Source organism: Ascidiella aspersa, chromosome 5, assembly GCF_963924565.1.
Source record: "Ascidiella aspersa chromosome 5, kaAscAspe10.2, whole genome shotgun sequence".
Classification (NCBI taxonomy): Eukaryota; Metazoa; Chordata; class Ascidiacea; order Phlebobranchia; family Ascidiidae; genus Ascidiella; species Ascidiella aspersa.
The window spans coordinates 4,976,634-5,002,758 of NC_139451.1; the positions used below are offsets into that span (position 1 = coordinate 4,976,634).

At 35.5% G+C, this 26,125-nt stretch overlaps 1 protein-coding gene across 1 annotated transcript in view; it reads right to left on the reverse strand.

Moving 5' to 3' along the window:
* Positions 1-12,899: 12,899 nt before the first annotated feature.
* The window catches only part of LOC146141572 (uncharacterized), a 44,380-nt gene continuing 31,154 nt past the window's right edge, over positions 12,900-26,125 (reverse strand). Inside the window, exons 25-35 of the mRNA XM_083390185.1 lie at positions 25,485-25,749; positions 24,497-24,599; positions 23,651-23,805; positions 22,919-23,062; positions 22,048-22,198; positions 20,736-20,850; positions 18,836-19,024; positions 18,192-18,260; positions 16,504-16,606; positions 15,774-15,887; positions 12,900-14,411 (exon numbers count right to left, since the gene is read on the reverse strand). Of these exons, the coding sequence (XP_083246311.1) occupies positions 14,109-14,411; positions 15,774-15,887; positions 16,504-16,606; positions 18,192-18,260; positions 18,836-19,024; positions 20,736-20,850; positions 22,048-22,198; positions 22,919-23,062; positions 23,651-23,805; positions 24,497-24,599; positions 25,485-25,749 (1,711 nt within the window). The 3' untranslated portion in view covers positions 12,900-14,108. The remainder of the gene's footprint in view (positions 14,412-15,773; positions 15,888-16,503; positions 16,607-18,191; positions 18,261-18,835; positions 19,025-20,735; positions 20,851-22,047; positions 22,199-22,918; positions 23,063-23,650; positions 23,806-24,496; positions 24,600-25,484; positions 25,750-26,125) is intronic.

Here is a 26,125-nt window from a genome sequence, read left to right on the forward strand (position 1 = left end):
CTACTCGTCCTTTTTGGCTCAATTCATTATCAAGCTATATTAGAAATCCGTGCATAGTGTCCCAAGTATATTGGCAATGGCATCCATTACTATATAACCTTTACTTCTGTATTTGACTTGTTTGCGATTAAAACCAAAAGTACAAGAAACATAAACGTCAAGCAATAACTTTTTTAAAGGTTTTCTAGTTCGGCGTTTCTTAACCTTTTTTACGGCGTTTCTTAACCTTTTTTACGGCGTTTCTTAACCTTTTTTCCGGCGTTTCTTAACGCGGCGCCCTAAAATGTCAGTGCAAGTTTAACAGCTATAAGCTTTGGCGGCGAAACTATCTTCATTAAACTTTTTGTAGGCGAACAAAACATAAGAAATTAGCACTAACAAGTTCCAACTTAATTAATATGATAGATATTTCTCGCGTATTTTTTTAAGAAATATTGCTAAGAACCAGTCTAAGTTAATCTAACGAAGTAAACTACTGCAGTCGGCCACCCATCCAAATCAAACGGCGAAACAATTTTGGGTCGAGACCTATGGGTTGACAAACCCTGTTTTAATCCCTCTTATAGTTTAGGTTTGTAAATAAGCTATTTTCCGTTCAATTAATGTCATTGGATATGACCTTATATTGGCAAAAAACGGCACCAAACAGCTATAACCTTACACGTTTTACGTTGAGTTTTGGACAAAATCGAAAACGTATTGTTGTATGGTAATTAAATCAATTTACATGAACGATTATTACCGCATCAAAACAGGTTTAAAAATCGACGTGGTTCAAATACATTACATCATCGAAACCTAAAAATATCGACATCAAATGACGTCATTACTATACTCAAACAAGCAAATATGTTAAACTAAAACGTTCAAACTATGGATGTCCGACACCTGACATTTTATTCCGATACCGATATTTTCTAGACAAAAATATCGCGGCTCGGTCCGATACCGAATGACGTCATTGTTTTTTTTTCAGGTTATTAAGCCAAAAATGTGAAAAGTTAAATAAACCTTCCATTTTATTTTGTGCTGACGTCACAATCAGACATGACGTTAATCGTGGTACCTGAACCTCGCAGAAGCTTTTGAAGTGCTCGAGCATTAAGAATTTTATTTATCTCCAAAAGTTAACCTACTGCGTTTTGATAAATTTGCATTTCAATCGCTGTTTTGGTTTGCAAATCTTGGATGAAGTCGGGCTGTGATAAATTTTAACCGACAATAATGCATTTATATACAATGAGTTGGCAAAACTTCCATTGTTAATAGTTCAAGCCCATACCTAGGGTAGACATCATGCCTTTAGACCGAAAAATTTCCGCATCAACCTAGTTGGAACAGACAAACAATATGAGAAGTAGCCTCTTATCCATTTGATAAAGGAGGTGGCTGGCCTGATGATATTCATTGGCGGGCCGGATTTGGCCCGCGGGCCATAGGTTGCCTATTCCTGTTATAGGTCATACTTTGCTATGAGAGGCGCTAAATTAGCGTAGGACTATTGCGCTGCCAATAACGTATGGCTTAATTTGTTTGTAAGTTTTTGTTGAATCAATAGCGGCCTAATTTCCGCGACTGTGGTAAGCAAATATTTAGTATGCTAATTCGCTGCTTGACACAGCTCTTGTGCGTTAGTACAACGATTTGTATTAACCCGAATACAGTTCCCCAGTGCTGTAATGATTTAAGTCAATGACTTCAAGTCACTGTTTTCAAATGAATTGCATTGGCTTGCACTTAACTCATTGTGGTTAAGATAACTTACAAAATGAAGAGTTTTAATTGAATATCTTTTCATAAAACTGGGTTAGCCTATTATCTATTTTTGCACGTAAAACAATTTGCTCGAAATTTGTCCTTTTCTAGTTCAACTATTACTCATACACGAACGAGTTTACTTTTTGTTAAAGTTTACCGCTTTATTTTTATGACTTAACTGGGACCTAAGTCATTTCAAAATGACTTATTTGTAACACTGCAGTTTAAACATATTAACCTTTTTCTCAAAAATCTTTACACGTCATCTTTAGCTCAGTACGCGAGGCTAAAACGCCATCGGAATAATCGCCTAACATGTAAAACGAAAATATGAAATATCTTGTGGTTTGCCTAACAATTTCCCGATACACAATAAACACTGTAACATAAAACAAACATTTTTACTACAGCTTTGTCTGTTTTCTTATATCACCAAGTCTGCCAGAACATCGAAATCAGATTGACTTTCAACCTCAAATTTTTAGTTATTTTGAGCTAAAAATACTTTACTGACAACAGTAAAATATGTGTTTTCTGTGAGCAACATATGCATTATGACGCGAAATTGTTGTGTTACATAACAAAACGTTTACAAATGTATTTCATACGTTTCCGATACTCAGCTGCATTCAGCAATTGCAACAAATCGTGACCTGTATGTTATGCTCGATTTTTGACGTAAAATTAAACCGTAAATTCGATGGCGTTAACGGATAATACGTTTTGTATGCTACAGCATAAGTAATGAGGCTACAAAAAAATATTCGAAATCCTACGAGTATAAACACACATTTAGCCTTTCCACATGGCCGCTTGAAAGGTAGCTTTAAAGGTGGCCTGGCCATTTTTTTTACGCAGTCATATGTTTCATAGTAAAGGCAAGGTACACTTTAAAAGGTGTATTGCAATTAAAATTGATTGTATAGTTAACAGTTTTACTACTGACAAGCTTTTATCATAAATTTACAGTTTTCCTTATTTTTATAAGGGCAAACTATATTCGTATTTTTTTTGCTTTATAGCTTTTGTGGCAGTGACTTGACTTACGTAACTGTTTTTAAACGGCTTTACTTAAATACATTTTAATAAAATTGTGGTGATTAAGCCTTCTATTAAAAAAAATTATAACTTCTCAAGCTTAAAAAATGCCTACATAAGGCTGTTATTCTTCCCAGCAGTAAACTAAATTAAACTAAAGCTAAAGAACTAAACAGAAGGCCTGTTTTTTTTCTGGTACCCACAAAGACCTTCAAAAAAACATTACTAAAAAACTAGCTTGCAAACTTAAGCGTACACGAAAGTTTTTTCAAATTAGTTTAGAATTAGAACTACTGAATTCTTAAAAATTAATAAACTATAGACCAAATTAGAATTGAATTTAGTTATTCACAATAATTAATTTAGTTTAAATCCCCATTTATTCTCATAAGTGTGTCATAGTTTTTATACATTTTAGCATAGCTTAAGCTTTTCAGAGTGTAAAATCACCTATACTAAGTCGGTCAGACCGGAGAGTAATAGTTCAAATAATTTGTTTTAACTGAGAGACTAAAAAAGAGCACACAAGCAACTCAGAAATTAGAATAAGATTTAGTCGCGTTTTTCTCTAATTCATTGATTTAGAAAACTAGAATTATCTAGTTGTCCAAGTCTGACTGCACGTGTTATGTGAACGTAATTTCTCTATTTTGCGGTTTCGCCTGATTCTGCCCTATCTCGCCTGACAGGATAGTAAAACGTGTTTAACACAGGGGTGCGCAAATAGTGGGTCGCGACCCGAATTTGGGGCTCTATATAGTTCACTTTGCGTTTCGAAAACCTTGGAGTTTATGAATAACGAATTTTTCTTGGTAGTTTGCTACACAAAAAGAAATCTAATTCATAGCTGCTGTAATATTTTTTCTTTCAGCACTACCATTGACCATTGTATATTTGTGTCAATGTTTATCCTAACATGAAATACTTGAGCTTGGTAAAATGTTGCGCTGAATTAGGGCGGTCAAGGAATCGGCTTTCTACCACTGGAAACTAATTGTTTCCAATATTAACTATATATAGTTATTCAAATTTTTTGCATCGTAATAATCCTATTTTGCTTTCTAGTATGTTTTGTTTCGCTGTGAAAAAAAGTTTTTTAGCCCTTTCTTTGTAGGCAAAGTGTCATGGGAGCGTAGCACTTATTTCAAATGTAAACTTAATATATACAGTAGATAAATACATGTTTGCTTGAAACGCAATTCCTGTGAAAAAGAAGCGCAATGTTTGAGAAAAAGTTGCCAAAAAAGCCCCCAAAATGGCCATAATAAGCAACACGTTACATTAAAAACAACTCGCGAAAAATTTGGGTTGCACGACTTAAGACAGCTATTTTTGGGTCGCACCAATAAATATTTGCGGACCACAGACTAACGCAAATTTGTCAACTTTTAGATTGGCGTTTAGTCATCCAGCAACCGTTGGATTGTTTTTCAATTGTGAGTTTAAAAGCCTCGCAAAACGAGAATTGGCACTGTTAAAAAAAAGGTTCACTGGCTTTTGACTTATAAAGGGTTCTTTTATATCGGGAATTACATTTGTAAAAGATTCAAAAACTAGAATTGAGGTGGTTTTTGCAAATTGTTAAATACCTGAAGGCTGAAGGTTATATAACTGGCTTTGCTTCGCAAGAAGTCCCTTTATATCAGGGGGTTGTATTTTGTAGCACAATAAGGCGAGCTGGTATAACAACAGAGAACACATTTGAATGTTTGCAAATGTTGCGTAACTAAAACCAACTTGCAAACTGATAAACATGCCATTTATTTAGCTTTAACTTTTACTGATTAGTTTGAACAAGGGACCTACACCAAGCAGCTTTTTAAAGCCTTGCATTATAACCACACCTGTTTTCACTGTTTATCGACCTGGGGCTAATAAATTCGCAATTTAAAATGTACCGCTGAATCTTTGCAATACAGTAGTTTGTGATGAGCCCTTCTATATCCTAAAAAAATCAACAAATATTTTAAAAAGCCGAAATTGACTCGCGCGTACTGTGTTGTTCTTTTCAAGCATATAGTTCAAAATTTCAAAATTCTGGCAAACATTATTAATAACCCAAAATTTTGGCGATTTAAGCAAACTGTAAACTACAGCCTCAACAAAATCCATAAACCTCAAATCTCGCCAGGATGGAATGCGATAGTATTGTTTCCAGATTTCTGATTAAGCCTATTAATACTGAGGGCGACTCAAGCATTAATTACTTGGCATCCTGATTAAGTCACGAACTATTTTAAGACACTGAAAAACGCCACTATAGACTAATTATACTACTGTAAGGCGCCAAATGCTAAACACCGCATTAGACTTCGTTCCCTATATACCTGCAAGCTTTGTTTTCCCCACATTTGACACTTACATCTAAAAATACCCTTAATGATAGAACATATAGGCTAAGCAGACAGAAAAAGAAGGCGATATATAGAATACAACAGGAATATCGTTTGGCAGATAAAGTTACCGCAAGATGTACAGAGTCGATACAGTTTGTCGCCCGAAAAAAACTTTAAAATTCTGGCAAAGATTGTTAAAAACTTGAAATTTTAGTGACTCAAGTAAACTACAGCCTCAACAAATGACATCAACCTAACTGTGGACAAACTTACTATTTTATGGCACCAACTGCTAAATAACACTTTGGACGTCGTTCATTATATCACTGCAAACTTTGTTTACCACAGTCGGCCATTGCATCTAAAAATATCCGTTGAAAATCTGCTGCGAAAGTAGAAATGGCAACCGCCCGAATTTGCAAATTGCTGGCAGTAGCAAAACTAGTTCCTCATTCGGTTTCCAAGCACGCAATAGCTCCACACTGAGCCGCATTACTGCGCGATGTGATGCTGGTGTGTGTTTTGTGGCGGTAGTGGGCGGTTAAGGTTGGTGCGGATTGAATTGCGTCACCTATTTTTTCCAGGCGCCTTTGCGCTGCTGCTGGTGGCGGGATGTTTTTTAAAGGGTAGACTCGCATAAGAAGTAAGTATCGCTTAAAAGTCAACAAAAAAACAGTCATTTTGAAATGACTTAATCACTCAACATATCCCAGCAAGTCAATTTATTGAAATAAAAATAAAACGTTGAACCGCTACAACTGGTAAACTCGTCTGACTATAAGCAATAACTCAACTAAAAAAAGATTTTAGGCTAAGCAATACCTCAACTAAAAATAACACGCACAACAGATGATTAGCTCAAAAATCGGCAAAGTTTAGTGTTATAAACAAGTCATTGTAAAAAGCCAAGTCGAGTATTTGACAAAAAAGGCAAGTCAAGTATTTTGCAAAAAAATCAAGTCAAGTCCCAGGATCCAAGTAAGCAATTGCCCAATTCAAGTCGTTAATATAGCAATTTAATTTACAGCCATTGCCATAACATTGAAATGTGCAATCTGCATTCCAATAATAGACAATATACAATTTTCTCACAGTGACAACCAGTCCCTTCCCATTCATATTGCGTCTAAATCACTTAACAAATGCAAGAAAATTCCTATAAAAACCTTGTTAAAAATTACCTCACGCCACTGATCTTTTTTAGTTATTCAGGAGTGAATCAAATGAAAGTTGTGCGCCCACTTGATTACCGATTTCCGCAACGCGTCAACTGTGACTCTTTTGTGTGTTTACTGTGTGCCATTGCAAGCACGAAACTGCGGTTTGATCAACGGTTTATCTCGTTCAAGAGGCAGCTAATCTGTTTCTTACCGGGACAGTTAATGTTAACCTTTCGCATTTTGGTGCAAGGGACACTTAAAAAATCGAAAAATGAATCGGCACATTCTATTAATGTTTTCTGACTTTAGCAGAACTAGAAAAACATAAACAAAATAGTTTTGCACATTTTGATACAAGTGCTTTGTGACTTTTTCTAATTGTGTAAGCATTCTATTACACTCGCTCAATGGTCACTGAGCACATGGTGCCTTTACATTGTATAGTTACCACTTTGACTCTGTTAACTTACAACAGTCATGCTGTTTCAGTTTTGATACCATTGTTTGGAATTCATTCGAATTAAGCTATAGCTTCACATGAGTAGGCCATTGTGTTGTTAATAAATCGCTGCACCCTGATAGTTTTTAGTAACTACCTCTTGGTCGTGATGTTTAACTTACAGTGATGTTGTTTCTGTTTTGACAATATTGTTTTTATTCATTCGAAATAAGCTATGAATCCAATTGATAAAGTCATGTGTTATTAATAAATTCCTGCACACTGATAAAGACTTCAGTATCGAATCGTATCCACTATAGTTTTCAGATACTAGCCTACCACTTGGCAATGATGTTTAACATACACTGACGTTGTTTCTATTTTAACAACGCTGTTTTGCATTTATTTCAATTCAGATATGAAATCACTTGATCAAGTCATTGTATTGTTAATATATTTCTGCACACTGATAAAGACTTAACTATCAGATTGTATTCACTAGTTTTCAGTTTATTTTGTCAATGGTTTCTTCTCGTTTACAAGGCTGCTAATCAGTTTTACTAGGGCAGTTTATTTGCCACTTTGCAAAGCACAAAGGTCAATCAAAAGTAGTCTGCCCATTCTTTTTTCACCATGCTGTACTAGATAACGGGTGAAACAGGTATAGGCTGTTTGTCACTTAAAAGTGCGACATTCTACTTTGAAAAGGGCGACTTGACACTATACAAAATAGCGATGTAATACTTTAAAAAGCAGGAATGTGCTGGACTTTAATTCATTAGGCTTTCCGTTTCTTATCAAAGTCAGTCATTCATGAGTTCCTAAAAGAAATATATTTCGCCACAAAGTTAGACGTCATCTGTCTATGAGAAAAATCAACAAATCAATACACACACATAAACTCCTTATAGTAGCAATACTTTGTTATGCCATTTATCTTGCAATATCTAAAAGATTATTCACATATATCTTAAAAATAATACGGAGGTTGAGCGACAAATTGCACATAAAAGCAATTAGGATTCTACGGTTTGCGAGACAACTAAATGTTATGTAACATAACGTAATTGGTGTTGTAAAGTAGCCTTGTCTGAGTTGCAGCCGGACTTAAAATATTTCCAAACTAAGCGATGGGCCGTCCAACGCGCAGAAAACTCAAGAATTGCTACCAACCATGCAGAAGTAGTTATCATTTTGAACGTTTCGAATAACTCTTTATTGATTTTCAACATATTTTTTGATTTTGAAAATAGTTAAATATTATTCGAAAAAAATACTTACGTACTTCTGTATGGGCTTTGATATTCTTACAACGTCTGACTACAAAAACTTTTTGGGATGCTACTACGTCTTACTACAACCTCCAACCATTATGCTACAAAAAAGTATCAGACGTCCCAGCTCAGGGTTGGCGAACCTTTTCATCGCGCGGCTCACAAACACGACCTTAATCCTTACAAAATGCACAAGTGGGTCATATAATTAATTATATGCTAATTTTATGCGAAACTTTGCTGCTGCGTGGGTTTATAATGAATTCAAGGTTTTTAAATGATTTAGAAATGTTGAGTCCCAAGAATTTTAGGAATCTAAGTAGTTACCAAACGCTGCAGCATTTTTTATGGGATTACAGCAGTTCAGCATAAAGTTCTTCGGCATAGTTTAACCAAGGTTTTTACATTTTTTTAGGCTGCGAGCTCTTAATTTTTTTTGGCAGAACAAAATGCTTTAAGTTGTCTGCCTTTCTGCACGCATTTTTTGCACATTTTGGCGTGCACATTTTTGCGCACATTGTGCAAAATAACGCCACGTCCCCTATTACAGATTGGACAGCCCTAATTTACACAGTATAGTGCTTTCTAACGATATTTGTTTTTTTACATTTATCTTTTCCTGAAAAAGGTTTATAACATTTCGGTATTTCTAGAGAGACAAGTGGATCATGAAAAATCTCGCGGGTCAGTGGTTCGCCATCCCTGTATTGCTATTTACCGTAAACCTCCGTACGATTACAATTGTTTAAAGTTGCTCAAAAACTTGCATCCATACACCAATATCTTTTACATATAAAGTAGTTACGCTACCTGCTGCCTTTTTCGACAGTTTCAAAATTCAGGGAAAGGGCGTTAAAAGTCGTGTTACGGTTAAGCGTGTTTGACGCGCGACCTTTGACCCGTGACGTAACAAACACAGGAAAGGCAGGATCAAATGAAAAGACGCGACCGCAAAAAAGTTCAGCACGCTGAGTTGCTTTCTAACAGAGCGTTGTTTTTGCCTAGCAGTGCTGTAATGATTTAAGTCTATGCATTTAAATCACTGTTTTGAAATGGTTTGTTGACCTTGACTTTTCTTTTGACCAAAATGACTTGACTAACCTCTTTTGGGCAAATGACTTGACTTGACTTAAATATCTTCGACCAAAATATTTGGCTTACGTCTTATGGACAAATGACTTACCTGGAGACAAATGACGTATGGACAAATGACTTTTAAAATTATGGACAAATGACTTTACCATGACCAGGGTTAAAATTAATGTTTTTATTAAACATTTTTTAGTAAAATTAATTAATTTATCTCAATTTTGTTCACAATTGTTGTGTTTTTGTTACATTTTAGTTGGGTTAATGCTCATTATTATTGAACGAAGTTAACTACTTTAATAGTTTAATGTTTTATTTTTATGTGAATAACTTGACTTGTAATTGAATTTCTTAATCCTAGAACTACCGATTTTTTTTCGACGTTAATTACCAAGAGGGTCAATTGACCCGTGTGTTTAATATGACTGGGATTTTTTTTACAGCACCATTATTTCTGCATTAATTTTTTAGAAATTAATTTGTGAAGTGTAACTTTTATCTGTGATGATGTAACAGTGTTTTAATTGTTTCGCTTTGCGCAGTACCAATGTGTCACAGTAGGTATAGTCAGCAAGTATTTAAAACTTTATAGAAAAGCGTTAAATTTTGAACATAGCTTTTTGTTTCACAGATATTCTGGAGCTGTTTATCTAGAATAGAAATGTTTGTTTCTTATCTCATTTTAGTTATATAAATTTTTTACTGAAATCAGATTAGTGGATTTTAGAAAAAGCTGATACAACAATGTACAGTGCACAATAGGTGTTGCGAATTTTTTGAGTTGGTGGTGATTAAGATAAGGAAGACGTTGATAAGCCTCAACTAAACTTGACCAAGGGCGACAATGAGATTTGATATAGAATAGATCGAGATTTAAATAATGACATGGACTGGGACTTGACTCGTTATTTTTTTACAGACTTGGACTTTATTTCGCAAATGATTTGACTGGGAGTTGAATCATTTTAAAATTACTTGTGAAAAACACGACTGTCGAGTAGTCACCACATTTTGCCGGATTATTAAAATCACTGGCGTATATAAACAAGTTAAATCGTTTGATACACTTACGTACCTGCTTCGAAATAATTGTGAAACCACTTCGGGTTCGTTGTATTTGCTATGTTTCAAATACTACGTCCGACTATTACAGTTTTATAGTTGGCAGTAATACGGCGTTTAACCTTGTAAACTTTAACAACCGCCTATTCTCCTACTGGTTCCTATTAAACTCGTAACTCTACAACCTCAGTTTTATTCCCAGCATATAACATTGCTACAAAGTGGATATCAATTGGTATATCCATACAAATAAACTGTCAAAAATCGAACCTTGACAAAATTTGGCTGTAAAGCTGCAGTTCACTCAAAAGCGCGGCTTTTCAAACTGTGTTCTCAACCCATTTTTTCCTTGTTTAAACAATTTCGCGAAGCACTCTACACTAGTGTCACTCTACACTAGTGTAACAAAACGCTTCTCGTTATTTGATTTAGCGCAAATTTCTCGAAGCAATATGTAACTCTGGACACAATACACGGGTTTTCTTAGTAATTTTAAGAAAAATACTAAAGCCATATATTCGAAAAGGTCGACATTTCGTAGTTCACAAACGTTTCGGCAATACCTCGTGTTATTAACAGTGTAATACTACAGATCGTGTTATTCCAGCGGAAAACCCCTAGATCCGTCATTAAAATCCATGAAAACCCTTTTTTTGTGCTACAAGCGTTTTTTAACCTATATACGTATACAGGATGGTCGAACTGTCCACCTAATAAATGTTCAATTAAAAAAAATGTCCAAAAGTGATTTTGGATGGACAATACTAGATCTATTTTAGTATTTAAGGAGGCTTCGCACAAATATAAAGCAAATTTAAAAAACTTATTTAAAATATTTACGTCTTACACCTATATTAACATTCAAATTGCGAAACTGAACTTTGTGTTATTCCTTTAGTAAATAACTTTAACGTCTAACCAAACTTTTTATTGCTTCGCTTTAAATATTAACTGATTCTTTAATGCCAAGTCAGGTTTCGCAAATAAATTCTCACGATCAGTTTGTTGTATAATATCAAAAACGACCTCACATAATTATTTTACCTACATGTTACTGATTAAACAAAAGCTTACATAATTTTACTTGCTGCAGGATAAGCATAGCTACCTCTATGCGAGACCATACACTTAGCAAGCACCCACGGGTGTCAATCATTTATTTAGCAAGCCCATATTTCTATCGAAAAACGAATATAGCATTAGCAGCCGAGTTGTTCTTATATTCAGACTTAGACAACTGGATAGTTCTATAGTTTTCTAATTCAATAAATTAGAGCAAAATGCCACTAATTCCAATTATTCTTATCTAAATTTTATTGTGAATTGCTTGTGTGATCTAATTCTAGTTCCAATCTAGTTCGGATTTCCCCCAAAATGATAATTTGTCAACGGCATTTTTAGTCTCTCAGTCACAACCAAAGAATTAAAGTTAAAACTCTCGGTCGAAACGACTTGTAGGCGAATTTTACAGCCTAAAGCCAAAACCTATAAGAAAATAGCACAGGGACTTATGCAATTTACATTCCGATTATAATTGATGGTGTTCAAATTTTAGTTTATACACTGTTTTCTGAAACAATTCACCATTTCTACTTCTAATCTAAATAGCGAACAATGGAATGATCCAATTCTAATTCAAATCTAGTTTGAAAAAACTGAAATTATCTTATTTTATTTCTAATCTAATTTTGAAAAGATAAAACAAACCTAATTGTCCAAGTGTGCTTGTATAGGCAAGGCCGCTAAGTTAATGCGTTGCCCTCGCATGAGTGCATAAATCAACTGAGAAGCCGGGTAATACGTAACAATATCAACACACTTGCTGCTTCGCTGGGCAAACCGCATGCCCATGTAAGTCAACAGCAGAGATATTGCGGTGTTGGGCAAACAGTAAAAAGACTTGATCACGAATCGTGTTTAGTAAAATATATGGGCGGGCAAATTGACCTGACGTTTTTTGACGCTGGTAAACACCGTATATTTTACGTTTTGCGCACATAGCTTAACTGAGGGGTTCTTAAACTGGGGTCCATGGGGTTCAACAGGTAGTTTTAGGGTGTCCACAAGGACCTAATTGGAACATCAGTGTATATTTAAGAAGTAATCAATCTTTCAAAAAAAATAGTTCAATTAAAGATAAAATGTTGTTGCACCAAATGCAGTTCGACTCGATTTCACTTTCACATTTTTTGGACGTAAAACAGCATGACGTATTTTTGTATTATGACGTCATCTCTAAAAATTTCTTGCCAACCGTGGTCCACGCGAAGCAAAAAAAAAAATTAGGGGCCCGCTGTAAAAAAAAGTTTAAGAACCACTGGTTTAACTGGTTTTACTGCAATTACAGGCGACCAACAGTACTAAAAGACCAGGAATATTTATAGTAAAATATTTCGGTCGTAAGCTATTTATTTCTAGCAATATTCGAAGACCTTTTTTGCCTAATGTGCCACGCATCCTTTAATTTAAGTTTTGCCAACATTAAACGAATCAACGCATTTTTGTGTTACAAAACTAGATTTAAGCTGCAGATTTTCGCACGACGTCGCTCGCGAGCAACAGCTGGTTTTAATTGTTTTATGACGTAACCTTGTGATGTCATTCTAAATACATTGCATCCCTTGCAATGAGCACTCTGGTAAACATGCACTCTGGTAAACATAACGAAAAATGTGGAATATTTTAAAAATCACATTTTTAGGTTTTGTAATCACAACGTTGCTTTTATTGTCGTAAAGCGAACATCAGTAGAACGACAAGCAAAATTACCTGGCGTTTTTAGACGCGGGTAAACTGCGAAAAATATGTAAAATACATTTTTTTTACACTTTGCGGCCATAGCTTAACTGGTTCTATTGAAGTTAAGCGAACAACATTAAGAAAACCTAATCAGAAATCATTTAGAGTAAAATATTTGGGCGAGCAAATTGACCTGGCGTTTTTAGAGGCTGGTAACCATGACAAAAAGCGCGAAAATGTGCAAAATACATCATTTTTACACTTTGTGGCCATAGCTTAACTGGTTCTATTGCAGTTAAGCGAACAACAATAAGAAAACCTAATCAGAAATCATTTAGAGTAAAATATTTGGGCGAGCAAATTGACCTGGCGTTTTTAGACGCTGGTAAACATGACAAAAAGCGCGAAAATGTGCAAAATACATCATTTTTACACTTTGTGGCTATAGCTTAGCTAGTTTTGTTGCGGTGAACTGAATAACATTAAGAGGACTTTATCAGGAATCATTGGGCGAACAAAAAAAAATACTCTATCAGGAATAAAATAGAGTAAAATATTTGGGCAAGCAAATTTACCTGGCGTTTATAGACGCTGTTAAGCGTAACGAAAATGTGAAATATGTAAAAAAAATCATATCTTTTACGTTTTGCGGCCATAGCTTAACTGGATTTATTGGAGTTCAGCGAACAACGTTAAGAAGACTAGATCAGGAATCATTTAGAGTAGCATATTTGGGCGAGCAATTTTACGCTGTGCGGTCATAGAGTAAATGGTTTTATTTTGGTTGGGCGAACAACATTACGAAGGCTTGACCATGTAATAAAATAAAGTAAAATATAAGTGCAAGGAAATTTACCGGACGCTGGTAAACATAACTAAACATGCAACAAAAAATCCTATTTTTTACGCTTTGCCCTCCATAAGTTTTAACTACATGAGGGCCTAAATGTTAATTGGGACAAACAGTTGGAAGTTGAACTTTTGCATTCACTGATTTTACCGCAAAAGTATTAAACCTGTCGCTCCGCACGATGTCAGTGTAAAGTTTCCACAACTTTTTGTTGTGCTATATCTTCTTTAAGCAAAAAAATATATATATATCTTCTTTAAGCTGGATTAATTGACGGTGCGGATGTGGCCAATGTACCGTAGTTTGGTGACTACTTAAGGCTTTTGCAATGTGTAATACAATAACACAACTAAGCCACATTGTTCATATCTTGATGTCCATGCTATTGTCTTCAAATACAAATTCATCTTCCTCGAGCGGCGTATTAGCCAGAGAACCCGGTGACGTGGTTACCATTACGTCATTGCCCGCCACGTCAGAGCTGTTGACGTCACACTTCGTTTGGGGCGCGAACAACGATTCGCTCATGCGCCTGGAGACCACGTGACCGGGTCTCCGCGAATCGGTTTCGTCGAAGTTCCAGCGAAGTGTCCCGGATGTTGCCACGTGGAACTGTTTGCGAGTCTGAGTTCCGCCGCTGCTCCTTTTTGGTCGGTTGGTTCCGGCCTGTGAATACACGCAATATTTAGGGAAAAATCATTTTACAACATAAAAGAAGATTTGTAAACATTGTCATTTTGAAATGACTTGAGTCACAGTCAAGTCATTTGTTAAATAACTCAAGTCCAAGCCCAGTCTTTTACTAGAAATAACAAGCCCAGTCCAAGTAACATTTAGGGTTGGTTGGTCCACACCAAATTTACACAAAAAGAATAACTTGAAAGATTAACTAAAGACCAAGAAGTATTTTGCAAAAATAACAAGTCAACTTACTTACCAGTGTTGCAAATTTGTCTCCACGTAAAGTCATTTAGAAAATAACTAAGTCCACAACATTTGGGGTTAGTACAAACTAATTTTACACAAAATAGATAACTTCATGAAAGAATCATGAAACTCCAATGTATAAATGACTAAATTTATGAAAAACAATAATCTTGTAAACAAAGTATCAATGTTGCGCTTTGTATGGGTTAGAATGACCTTGTGTTTATAATGACTAAAACACAGCCTACAGTACTATACTAAGAATTGGATTTGTATCTTGTTAAACCCTGGTTGTATATTGTTTTAAACTATTTTACACTGTGATAAAAAGTCACTCATTTGTAATTTGTAAGGCGAAATATATTTCGCCACAAAATCTTCCATGTCAAAATATTACAACAAATGCAGCACCGCTGCTTTTTCTACGACGGGTTCCGCCCTGAATATACCCAACAGTAATACGTAGTAATAATATCAAAGCTCATAAAGAAGTAGTACACCGAAAGCCATTGCAGACTTACCAAATCTGTTGATCTATGATGCAAGCAGGGCAGACTAGAAAAACAACCAGCCTGCAGTGAGGTTCGAACTCACGACCTCCGGTCATACCGGGACCGTCGCTCTACCAACTGAGCTCATAAAGAAGTAGGTAGCAGTTTAAATTTTCCAATAGAAATAGATGGCATTTCAAACTTTTAAAATAACTTATAATCAGTGAGAAGGCACTGATTATAAAAAACGTTTTTGACTTTGATTACACTGAACTCTTTATACAAGAACATTCAAAAATTTATTGATTAAATTTTAATATCCAATGCATGTGTAGTTTCGTTTTACATTTTATATTTTTATGCTTTTAAAATGATTGAATATCGGAGATCAAATTTGTTGGAAATAAAATATAGTGTTTCTGCTGTTAATGTTCGGGAATTAAGGTCGACATTTATCTTTATCACATAATTGAGTGCTACATTTTTACTGAGTTTTCGTTGTTTGCATTTTTTTTTTGCAGTATTTTTTCGTTATTTTCGATTTGGGCAAGTTGTTTATTTTTATATGCAGTATTGAAAGCATTGGTCCACGCCTTATCGTGGTACTTACTTCGATTTTGAAATCTTTGCCATAATCACGAATTCCAGGTCGCTTTGCTCCGGTGCGACGTCTAGTGGTGGCGTGTTTCTCAGCTCGTTTCAAAGTTTGATCCAAGAATTTGCCCTGTTAACAAACGAAGAAGTGTCAAATCCAACGATAATTATATTGCCATCAGAAAGCGTGTATTAGTTATACAATAAGCCCTACCTAAGTATATAAAGCTAGTTTATTGACAATACGTAAGCCGTAATCGTTGGTCAAAAAGCAGCTTCAGAAGGGTTAGTTTACAGTTGTTGAACTCATATGTGTGTGAAAGTGTATCTTTGTGTATCTGTTGTAAATGTGTATCTTTCATTAAAAGATACGCCACGGTAGCATCCCTATGTGAAGTTGCTTGTATTAACAGAATGTAGCAAGCATTGGCGTCATGGTTGTTTCTCGACTCGCTCTTTTCTGAGCCTGTGTAGCTTATTTGGTAGGACGACGGTACCGGTATGATCAAGGTTCGAACCTCACTGCAGGCGACGTGGTTCCGTCATATCAGTACCATCGTTTTACCAACTGAGCCACAAAGGCTCAGAGCGTACAAAGTCGAGAAACGACCATACCACCATTATTGCCTGCTGCATCTTGGTCATACAAACAACCTTAAGGATATCAGCAGTATTCACAAACTGAAACTCATATACAAAATGTGAGTGAACTATGTGATCAACGTTGACAGCTGGGTGAAACTTACCTCTATATACTCAGTGTCCATTTCCTTTGCCTCTCCATCGTCATCAAACGCTATGTTTTCTTCTCCCTTCCGGAAGCTCGTTTTAATGTTAGCCGCCCTTTTTCTGTATTAAAGTGTTAACAGTTAACTTAACGCAAAATATAACTCAACAAATAACCGTGATACAGCAAACATATTATATGTAATTAGGGTTAAAATGACCGTTCAAGACAGGGGTTCTTAAACTGGGGTCTACTGGCCCCCTGGGGGCATTATCTAGCTTGAGATGGGGTCTTTAAAGGCCTAATTAAAATATTATTGTAATATCTGAAAATGGATTAAATTTTTAAAAGAAAAAAACTTTATAAATTTTATAACAAGAACCTTTAAAAAAGCTTTAGTACTGAATGTAATTAGACTCCTTTTCAGTTTCATATTTTTGATCGAAATCAGCAAGTTTTCTAGGTCTACATGTATAGCGTCCATTTATGATGTTATAATGCCGTCCATTTATGACGTCAGCTCTTAAAAATTCACGTCGACGCCGGCCAACGCAAGGCAAAAACATTTTTAAAGGGTCAGCGTTAAAAACCGTTTCAGAACTCCAGGTTTCAGGAAATATCTTGTTATGGTCCTAATTATAATGGAAATATATCCTCACAAAAAGTATTTATTATGACCGATTTATATAGCTGTATATCGCAGGTGTTGTATAAAGTTTATATAAAATGTTGCTACCGGGCATAACATTAATCAAAAAACACTGCTCCTCTGGTCATTATATTTCTTATGCAATGTTTCGGTGACCTATTCAAGTCGGTTAGAAGCAGAGGAGTTGTTTTTTGATTAACAAACAATATATAAACTATCGTTTAAATGCGTAATATCAATCAAACCACACAGCTCCGATGGCAATTATATTTCTTGACCTATATTCAAGTCGCCTTTTTCAGGGTGAATTACCTAGACCAGGGGTGTACAACACGCGGCACGCGACCTAATGAAAAAGGCACGCACGTCCCCTAAATACTAAATTTGTTATTTTTCCTATTGTCAAAAAATGTTAAATTTGTTGTTCAGCCTATTGTCAAAAAATACTAAATTTGCTAAACTTTCTCAATGTTATAAAACAATCGCGGCAATCACGACTACTTACAATTAATTCTGATATTATAACATTATACAGTACTGTAGTGGAGGCAATCATTCACATAATTATAAACTATAGCTTGGCGTGACCAAGCAAAACTTACACACACTTAGATGCAGTAGGACGAATGCGCATTTCTACTACACAGATTAAGGCCAATCTTCAGAGTTTGGCTGAAAACAAACGTTTGCAAAGAAGCAGTTTGGTCAATTGGTTTGCTTGATTAAATAAACAAGTGCTTTTGATGTGTAAATAAAGTTATTTTTGTTGTAAGAGAGAAGAAGAAGTTGCGAAACTTTGTTACGGAAAGTAGGTATAAGATAAAATTTAACACGCCGGCATGTTTGATTTGGACAGCCGTGCCTTAGACGATCATAGTACAACTTATGGCAAACCACGAAGGAAATAACTGTTTGCAGTTTTTTCTTGTCCTAAGTTCTACTAGGAGTGTTCGACGTCATTCACTTTAGTAGATCCCCGAAACAGAGAAGAAATATTTGACATGATTTGTGTAAGGATTACGCTTATCTTTTTAAGTCAACAGTTTTTTATTTCTCACTTTTTCAGCGACGCTTTATTCTTCCTTCTTAAGCTCGCCCTTGCTTTGTTGATTCTTCGGATGCTTGACCTGGTTTCAAAGAATCAAAAATAAATATTAGAAATAGTTTTTATTTTTTATGTTTACAGTCGGCAATACCTCATGTCATCATCGTAGGATTCGCAAACAGCGTTAAAAAGTTTAACTCCCCGCCTTAAAAACGTTCGACATAATTATACCGAACCTTGAACATTGGTCTGACGGCTTGGCGGAGACGTTTGTAATCGACGAACTGTCAATTTGATCATACCTTTAAGCTTTGATAGGTTTATACGTATTCTAGCAAATCTTCAAAAATTCTTCACAGAAAAGAAAAAAATAGTTTTTTCATCTTTTGGAAAAGCTGTATGAGCTTGAAACACAAAAATCATTAAGAATACACTACCTTGGAATGTAGGGGTGGCCGATAATATTGGACTGGAGACGATACCGGATGTTACTAGGGTAGCATCGGTACCGATCCGATAGGCTAACAACTGGATATAATTAAACTTAATAACAATAAAGAAAAGCTAGGTATAATATTCTGTAAAACTTGGCCTTTTTAAGTCTGAAGTCTAAAATCCATTTAAAGAGGTAATTTTTTTATGCTCTAGTTATAATACCTCGACGGTCTTTCAATGTCCCTCATATCAGTTCCCGATTTTTCTTCCTTCAGTTCTGCACCATCTTCTTCGTGTTTATTGTTGTACTTTCTTTCCTCCACCACATAATTTATCTCATCCTTGGCCAAGAGTTGGTTAAAAATGGCGGGAACACCGTAGTCGTGTTGCAGCTTCAGTTGATTCTCAGACCTGTCAAATTAACGGAATGTTAAATTCAGGGGTGTCATTGTTACCTTATCTTTCACGAGAAGAAACAATAAGATAAAAATTTGCACGCCTGCATGTTTGAGTTTGACACCTTAGGTTTAAATTATACCGGTTTAAATAATGGTTGAAATTATAGTTTTAATCGAATCTGTAAATCTGGCCGCTTTTTCAGTAATACTATGTTATGATTTTGCCTAGAATTTACTTCACAATGACAACATAGGCGTAGCCAGGGGTGCCACGGGGGACATTTATAAATAGTGTACTCATAATCATTTGTTTTGTAGCTTTTATGTGCAGTACCACACCAGTCGATTGCAGATATGCCACACCTTCAACTGTTACGTCACAAACGATGTGATTATTTCGTTTGCTATACTTATTAATGTAGTTTTACTACTTTTTATTCATTTTGTTTTTGCTCTTTGAATGGTTTTTGAGTATTGCGTTAAACACTCAGTCAGTTGCTGATCAAAACGGTTTGATAGCATATTTATTTGTGTTTGATACGGCAGTTCATACAATGGCAGAAGCTAAACAAAAAAAGTTTAAACTTTTTGTCTCCCCAAAAAATTTTCGGCTGGCTACGCCACAGCATGACAATATTACGGAAATCTTATTATTAAACCGGCGATATTAAATATAATCAAAAGTTGCTTAAAATTGACCAAATTGGGTTTTGAGTGCCATATGCTGTAAGGATCAGATTTCAATTTTGTAGCATAAACTTTGCAGTTAAATACAGCTGGGAACACTACTGTGGATTTATCTAACATTTACTCCATTTGTCATTCCTCAGAAATAATACAAATAAAAATCGAATGTTCTAGTGTTATAAACAACTTTTCTTTAAAGTCTTACGGCGATTATTTTTTGACTTATCAAAAAATGTTAAAATTTTGTCAAAATTTACACGTTAGGTCAAAATTTGTCAAAACTATTTTACGTCAAAATCGGTTAAAAATGCACATAAAACGCTTACGAAGTTGAAAGAAACTAAATCCATCCTTTTTAAATTGTCGTTCAATTTTAATAATTCGACAAATTGGGTTTTGAATTAGATTTAACGACGCTTGAACTGTATTATATCTTTATTAGAGCAATATACGATATACGCGAGCCGGCAGAATTTACTACCCAGGCCTAGTTTATCGAAGTGGGTTCAGTTCGAACTTCGTTTGGACAAATGATATTGAACAGTCTTTGCTGTCTTTTTACGCTTGGGATTTGCAATTTTACCATTTTCTATTTCTATAAAATGCTAGGTCTCTGTTAGATTTCTGTAATTATCTTTACCTTGTATTTCAACTGTTTACACAACATTTTTCTAAAAATACCAAGCGTCCTGTTTTTCTTTGGCATGTTTAAAGTGGCTTGTCTTTTTAAAATGACAAAAATATTATCAAAACATTTTTATAGGTTTTGCATAAACCCGAAAAAATAACTGATTTGTGCTCGACCGGTGGTCAGTTGAACATCAAACACGACTGGTTGACGACGCCAAGACAATAATGCAATACTTAAAACAACGGTATGTTGTTTAAATTAATATATTTCTAGTAGGTCAAAATTTTGTCAAAAAAATATATTGCAAAGTCAAAATTTGTCAAAATTTTAATTTTTCGGGTCAAAATTTATCATTTTTTTGGTCAAAAAATATTCGCCCTACTCATAATTGTCTAGAGTCACTTACCCCTGCTTTTTTCTTGTTGCGGCCTGATTCGTCTGTTTCTTTGCCGATAAAACCGTAAGACTGATTGAAGAGTGTGACCTTATAATGATCGAGATTGCCTGCGTATGGCTCGTATCTAAAAGACAACAAAAATATATTAAAAAATGTCTAAAATACCTTAATCGAAAGAACACCGAAAATATAACAATAAAAATCTATAAAAAATAACAAATGTAAAATATTTATTGAAACGGCTACGTATGTATTTCTATTTGATTGGAAATACATACGTAGCCGTTCAAAATTTATATTCTTTACCTGATATTTCTGACCACTCCTTCTCAAAAGACATTGGCAAAGTTTTATTTTCAAGTTTGAATCGATACTAGCGTACTATTAGTATTTTAAAACATTGTACGCAACTTGAAATTGTGAATGACCCTTTTCTTAATCTATATATCAACATTTGGTGATTTGCATAAACCATCTTGAATGACTTATTCGTAGAAACGTTAAGCATACTGTATTCAGCTCTTGAACCATTTCAATAGGTAATTGAAGTAATATTTCATTCGTATTCTTCACTATCTAACTGACGTTTTTTTTAATTTATTAGCCTTGATAAGCGCGCATAGTTAAAATGACTCAAATTTTGAAGCAGAATGGTTGGAGGTTGTAGACGCAGCACGAATATGAAAGCCCATACAGAAGTAGGTAGCTTTAGGAAGTTTTGAACAATTCTTATGATTATGATTGAACGCATAGGTTCTCAACTGAAGTGCCTCGACACCCTGGGGTGCCATTTCTAATGCTCAAGGGTGCCGTGAGATATTTCAGAATCTTTAAGATTTTTGCTCAACTCTTACAAGTTTTTGTGTAAGATTAGAGTGGAATAAATCCAATTATAACTTCCTACGTTGTGTAGAGTAGATGTGTGTTGTTTCAGTTCCGTTTATTCAATAAACGTTTGTGACATTCAAGTAGTGAATTACCTATTAAAAAATATCTTGTAAGGTGCCGCAATCTATTTGTTATTTCTGTGGGGTGCCGCTAGCCGTAAAAGGTTGAGAAACACTGCGTTAACGTTTAGGGTATCTCTTTATTCGTTTTCAACATTTGATTTGCTTTGTATTGCTACTAAATGTTAAAAATGAATAAAGAGTTATTGGAATCGTTCATAATACTACCTACTGCTGTATTGGCTTTCATATTCTTACAACGAATGACTCAAATATTTACCAAAATCTTCCCACTGGCGATTTCTTTATATCTAACAATCTTAATGAGCGTACATAGTTAACCGTGACTCTAATGTATCTCATAATCTCCGCACCTTTTGCGGATTCTCCATTAATTTCGAGCAGTCTGTCTCCAGCCAGCAATCCAGCCTTCTCTGCTGCGCTCTTTGGCTGAACGAACTCAACGTACAGACCCTGGGAGTCCTCTTGTATGCAGAAACCGTACGAGCCAAACTGCTTGACGATCTGTTGCACAAAAATTATTATTTTCGTTTACAAAATGAACATATTATTATGCTTCCACAATTAATTTTGCAAAATATTAGTTAAAATCAAACCACAGCATTTTTTTTCAAAAGCATTGCTTCTTACAGCTGCATGTCGCTTTTCTTTATGCATATTTGTTTGTTGAAATCTATGGTTTTATGTTTAATTTATTATACGTAGGAGTAGGTTTGTATTTTCTGTTTGTCTCTCCAAGTTCCGTGTGTTACGTTGTTTTGTGTGTTTAAGTGAAACTGGCATTCACGTAAAAAATTCTTTACACCCAGGCTTTGTAATATTCAGTGTTAAATTAGGTACATTTAGGTCACTGTTGTTAAATGGCTTACCTTGACTAAGTATTCCTTTCTATGTCTTTTGGGTCAAAGTCTTTTGGGATTTTGTGGTGAAATTTGCTTACATTTTTTTGCTTATTTTAAGACCGTTTGTTTGCTGGAGTTACAATATTGCACTGGTATCGATATGTTTATCAATTGCTAAAAAATAACTTGACTTGCTATTTTTCGCCAGTAACTGGCTTGGACTTATTTATTTTGCGAAATGGAATTAAGGCATTTCAAAACACTGCTATTTATTTAAAGTTTGTTTCTATTAGATTCCTGTTGGATCTTAATCAAATGCTATCAAGGATTCATAAGCTCTGATCATAATGGCAAGACAAAGTCAAAGTTGTTGGTGACATACGTGGCAAGTCTTGGGTGCTGCTGCCACTTCGCCCACGTTGCCTCGATTCACGCTCACCACGTTCAAGGTCACAAGGTCACCGCTGTCGACCACGTGACCGACTGTCGCCTCGTGGTTTTCGTTCTCAATGCTTTTGCCGTTCACCTGAAAGATTGAAGTTCGAATGAAAAGGTATAAGGTAGAATTTATGTCGCGTTAATAATAGAATTACTTTCGCACCGGAACGCATGGATATCTTTAGAGATGACTTCACAAAATTACGTCATAACTGAACGTCTAAAACAAGGAACTTTATAGGGTACCTTAGGTTATGGTGCGATGTAGCGCACAAATTTGAACTGAAATTTTAGTTTGCATACATTCAAGGAGACGACGTGATGGCCTAATGAATAAAGGTGCATGGTCTGGTAAGAAAAAAAAAACATTTTATCGATATGGCATTTTTATCAATAACTATTTTATCCGGAAACGACGTCCTGGTTGGTTTCGGCTATTTTACCCGCTAGCATTACAATAAAACACTGCAAACATCATGGTTCACCAGTGTTGTAATGACTGAAGTCATTGACTTGTGTAATTTAATCACATTTTTCAAAGAACTCTACTTGAAATCGTTTGACAAAACTACTTGGCGTGACTCAATTATTTTGAACAAATGACTTGACTTGGATTTAAGCCATTTTGTCAAATATCTCAAACATAAAAAAATCGAATCAAACATAGAAATCTCACCTCCAGTAGTCTGTCTCCAACTTTGAGTCCAGCGGCGTCGGCTGTCGATCCGATGGTGACATCCTCTATGTAATGGCCGTTGTCGTCAAACCACAAGTAGAAACCGAAAGAGCCGTTCTCCTTACTGATGCTTACGTCATGTGGCAGTTGCACCTCTGTCGCAAATAGCAACGCACAATGTTAATTGAAGTGCTAGTAGCCTAAAGTTTATTCTTGTGTTGATTGGTTAATACTGATTTGCCTATCCTAAAAAAAATGCTCACAAATTATTTTAAATAAATGCCAACCTTGCAGCCACGGTAGTTGCAAAGTTAGAACCCCATCTGAAAACTATGCTTTAGTTATATGGAAACACACGATAAGACCTTAAAAGCAACAATACCAAAAGTAGAAAAACCTGTAAAACCATAGCATTAAGACCAATGAAATAATAAAGCAAAATACGCAGTAATATTCACGAAAGAATAAAAACCTCATCGTCAAAATAAGGCCTACGTAATCGTCTGAATAATGTTAGGTCTTATTCCGACGGGTTTAGGTCTTATTCCGATTTTGACGTTATTCCGAGCCGTGTTTTATTTTGACGTTTATGTTGTTCTTATTTTTGTTTTATGCCTTGAGTCCTTCAAAATACACCAAACCAGGGTTGCTAAGTCGGAATCGGGACTCGACTGAGTCGGGTTGTTCCACTTGACTCGTAAGACTACCCGAGTCCGACGTGCGCATGCGCAGAACGAAATTTCGATACGATACCGAAACCTCACAGGTCTGTTTGTGCATTTAAATGTGGTGCACACTCTAAATCGAAATTGTTTTCAGGTTTAATCACGGTTACGTTAATCTCACCTTCATCGAACTCGACGGTCAGTTCAATTCTGTTCTTCCCGTTTGCGTGGATGCGGATTACAGCTTGTTCGTGATCCTCGCTTTCAACGTTTACACCGTTCACCTGCAAGTAATGTATCCGTTATGTTTTGGTGCTGTTTGATAAAACCCATGTAAGGTAATGTTCGTAGTACCGATCAGTGTTGTTATGAATTATGTCATTGACTTGACATAAGTGCACTTAAGTCACTGTTTCCAAATGGCTTGACTTGGCTTAAGTATTTTAGACAAATGATTTGGGTTGAAATGAAGTGCTTTGCTCAGGAATTCTTTTGTAAAATCGGCCTATTTATTCTAATTTTTTCACATAAAACAATAGAAGTTTAACAAATTCTAATTGACTGAGACTTAACTTGTTATTTATTCAAAAAAAAACTTGACTTTGACTTAAATTATACAAATGACTTGACTGGGACTTAGTCATTAAAAAAAAAACTTGTTTACGGTGTTGATTCTATTCAGATGCTTGTCGTTATAAGGATGTCCGATAATATAATCGTATAATCTAAAAAATGTATTATCTTTAATCGTTGTAATTTCATATATTTTGTTTGTTTGAGCATATAACATCATTGGTAGCGGATCGGATAGCGATACTTTTTGTTCGCAATATCGGGTATCGGATTAAATTGACAAGTAACGGACATACCTGCATGTTCTCGTGATTATTTGTTCTACAAAGTAAGCGTATTTATTACCGGATTTTAATATTTTAACGTTTTATATACAATGACAAGTACTTTACTTGGAGTTGACTTAAGCATCTGAAATTATTCAACTAATTTGAACATGACTAAGTCTTTTACTTATTCACAACTCTTAATAGCAACACACAACTCTCTATAACGTCACAACTTCACCACTACGTATTTAATGCTTTTAAAAGCCGCGTAGTTCAAAAACAAACAACACGTTCCGAACCGCACTGTGACATCACAACCGCACCCACCTCTATGATGCGATCTCCGTCCCTGAGACCTGCCACGTCAGCAGCTCCTCCTCTTTGGAGCCAGTGTATCACGTGACCTCCCTTTCTCTTACTCCCTCCCATGAAGGAGTCCGAGTAGGCGAGGTGGAATCCATAGTCGTCGTCTCGCTTCAACTTGTGCAGTTCGACCTGGTGACGCACTGTGCGTGTTTCTCCAGGCATTGAGTGATGAGGGTCTGTGGTTGGAAGATATGTTTGTGGTGGAAAGGGGCGTGGTCGTTTCAAGCTTTTGGCAGCTCAGGTCTATTGCGTTTCTTTTGTTGTGACAGTGGGTCAAATCGCTCAAATTACTTGGATTGAGATTCAATGTGTTGTTTATTATAAAATTCAGCTATTGATTTAAATTTTTGCACGTTGATTTATGCGGGTCTGTGGGTGTAAGGTATGTTTGCGATAAAAAGGGGTGTGTCAAGCGGGAAAGGGGCGTGTTGTTTGAGCTTAGGGGTCAGCAAACTGTTTTCACAAAGATTGGATAACTGTAAATACCAAAGATATGTTTGTACTATACGGGGCAGGTCCAGGGAAAAGGGGCAGTGTTGTTATGACTCAAGTCGATGACTTGACTTAAGTGCACATAAGTCACTGTTTTTAAATGACTTGAC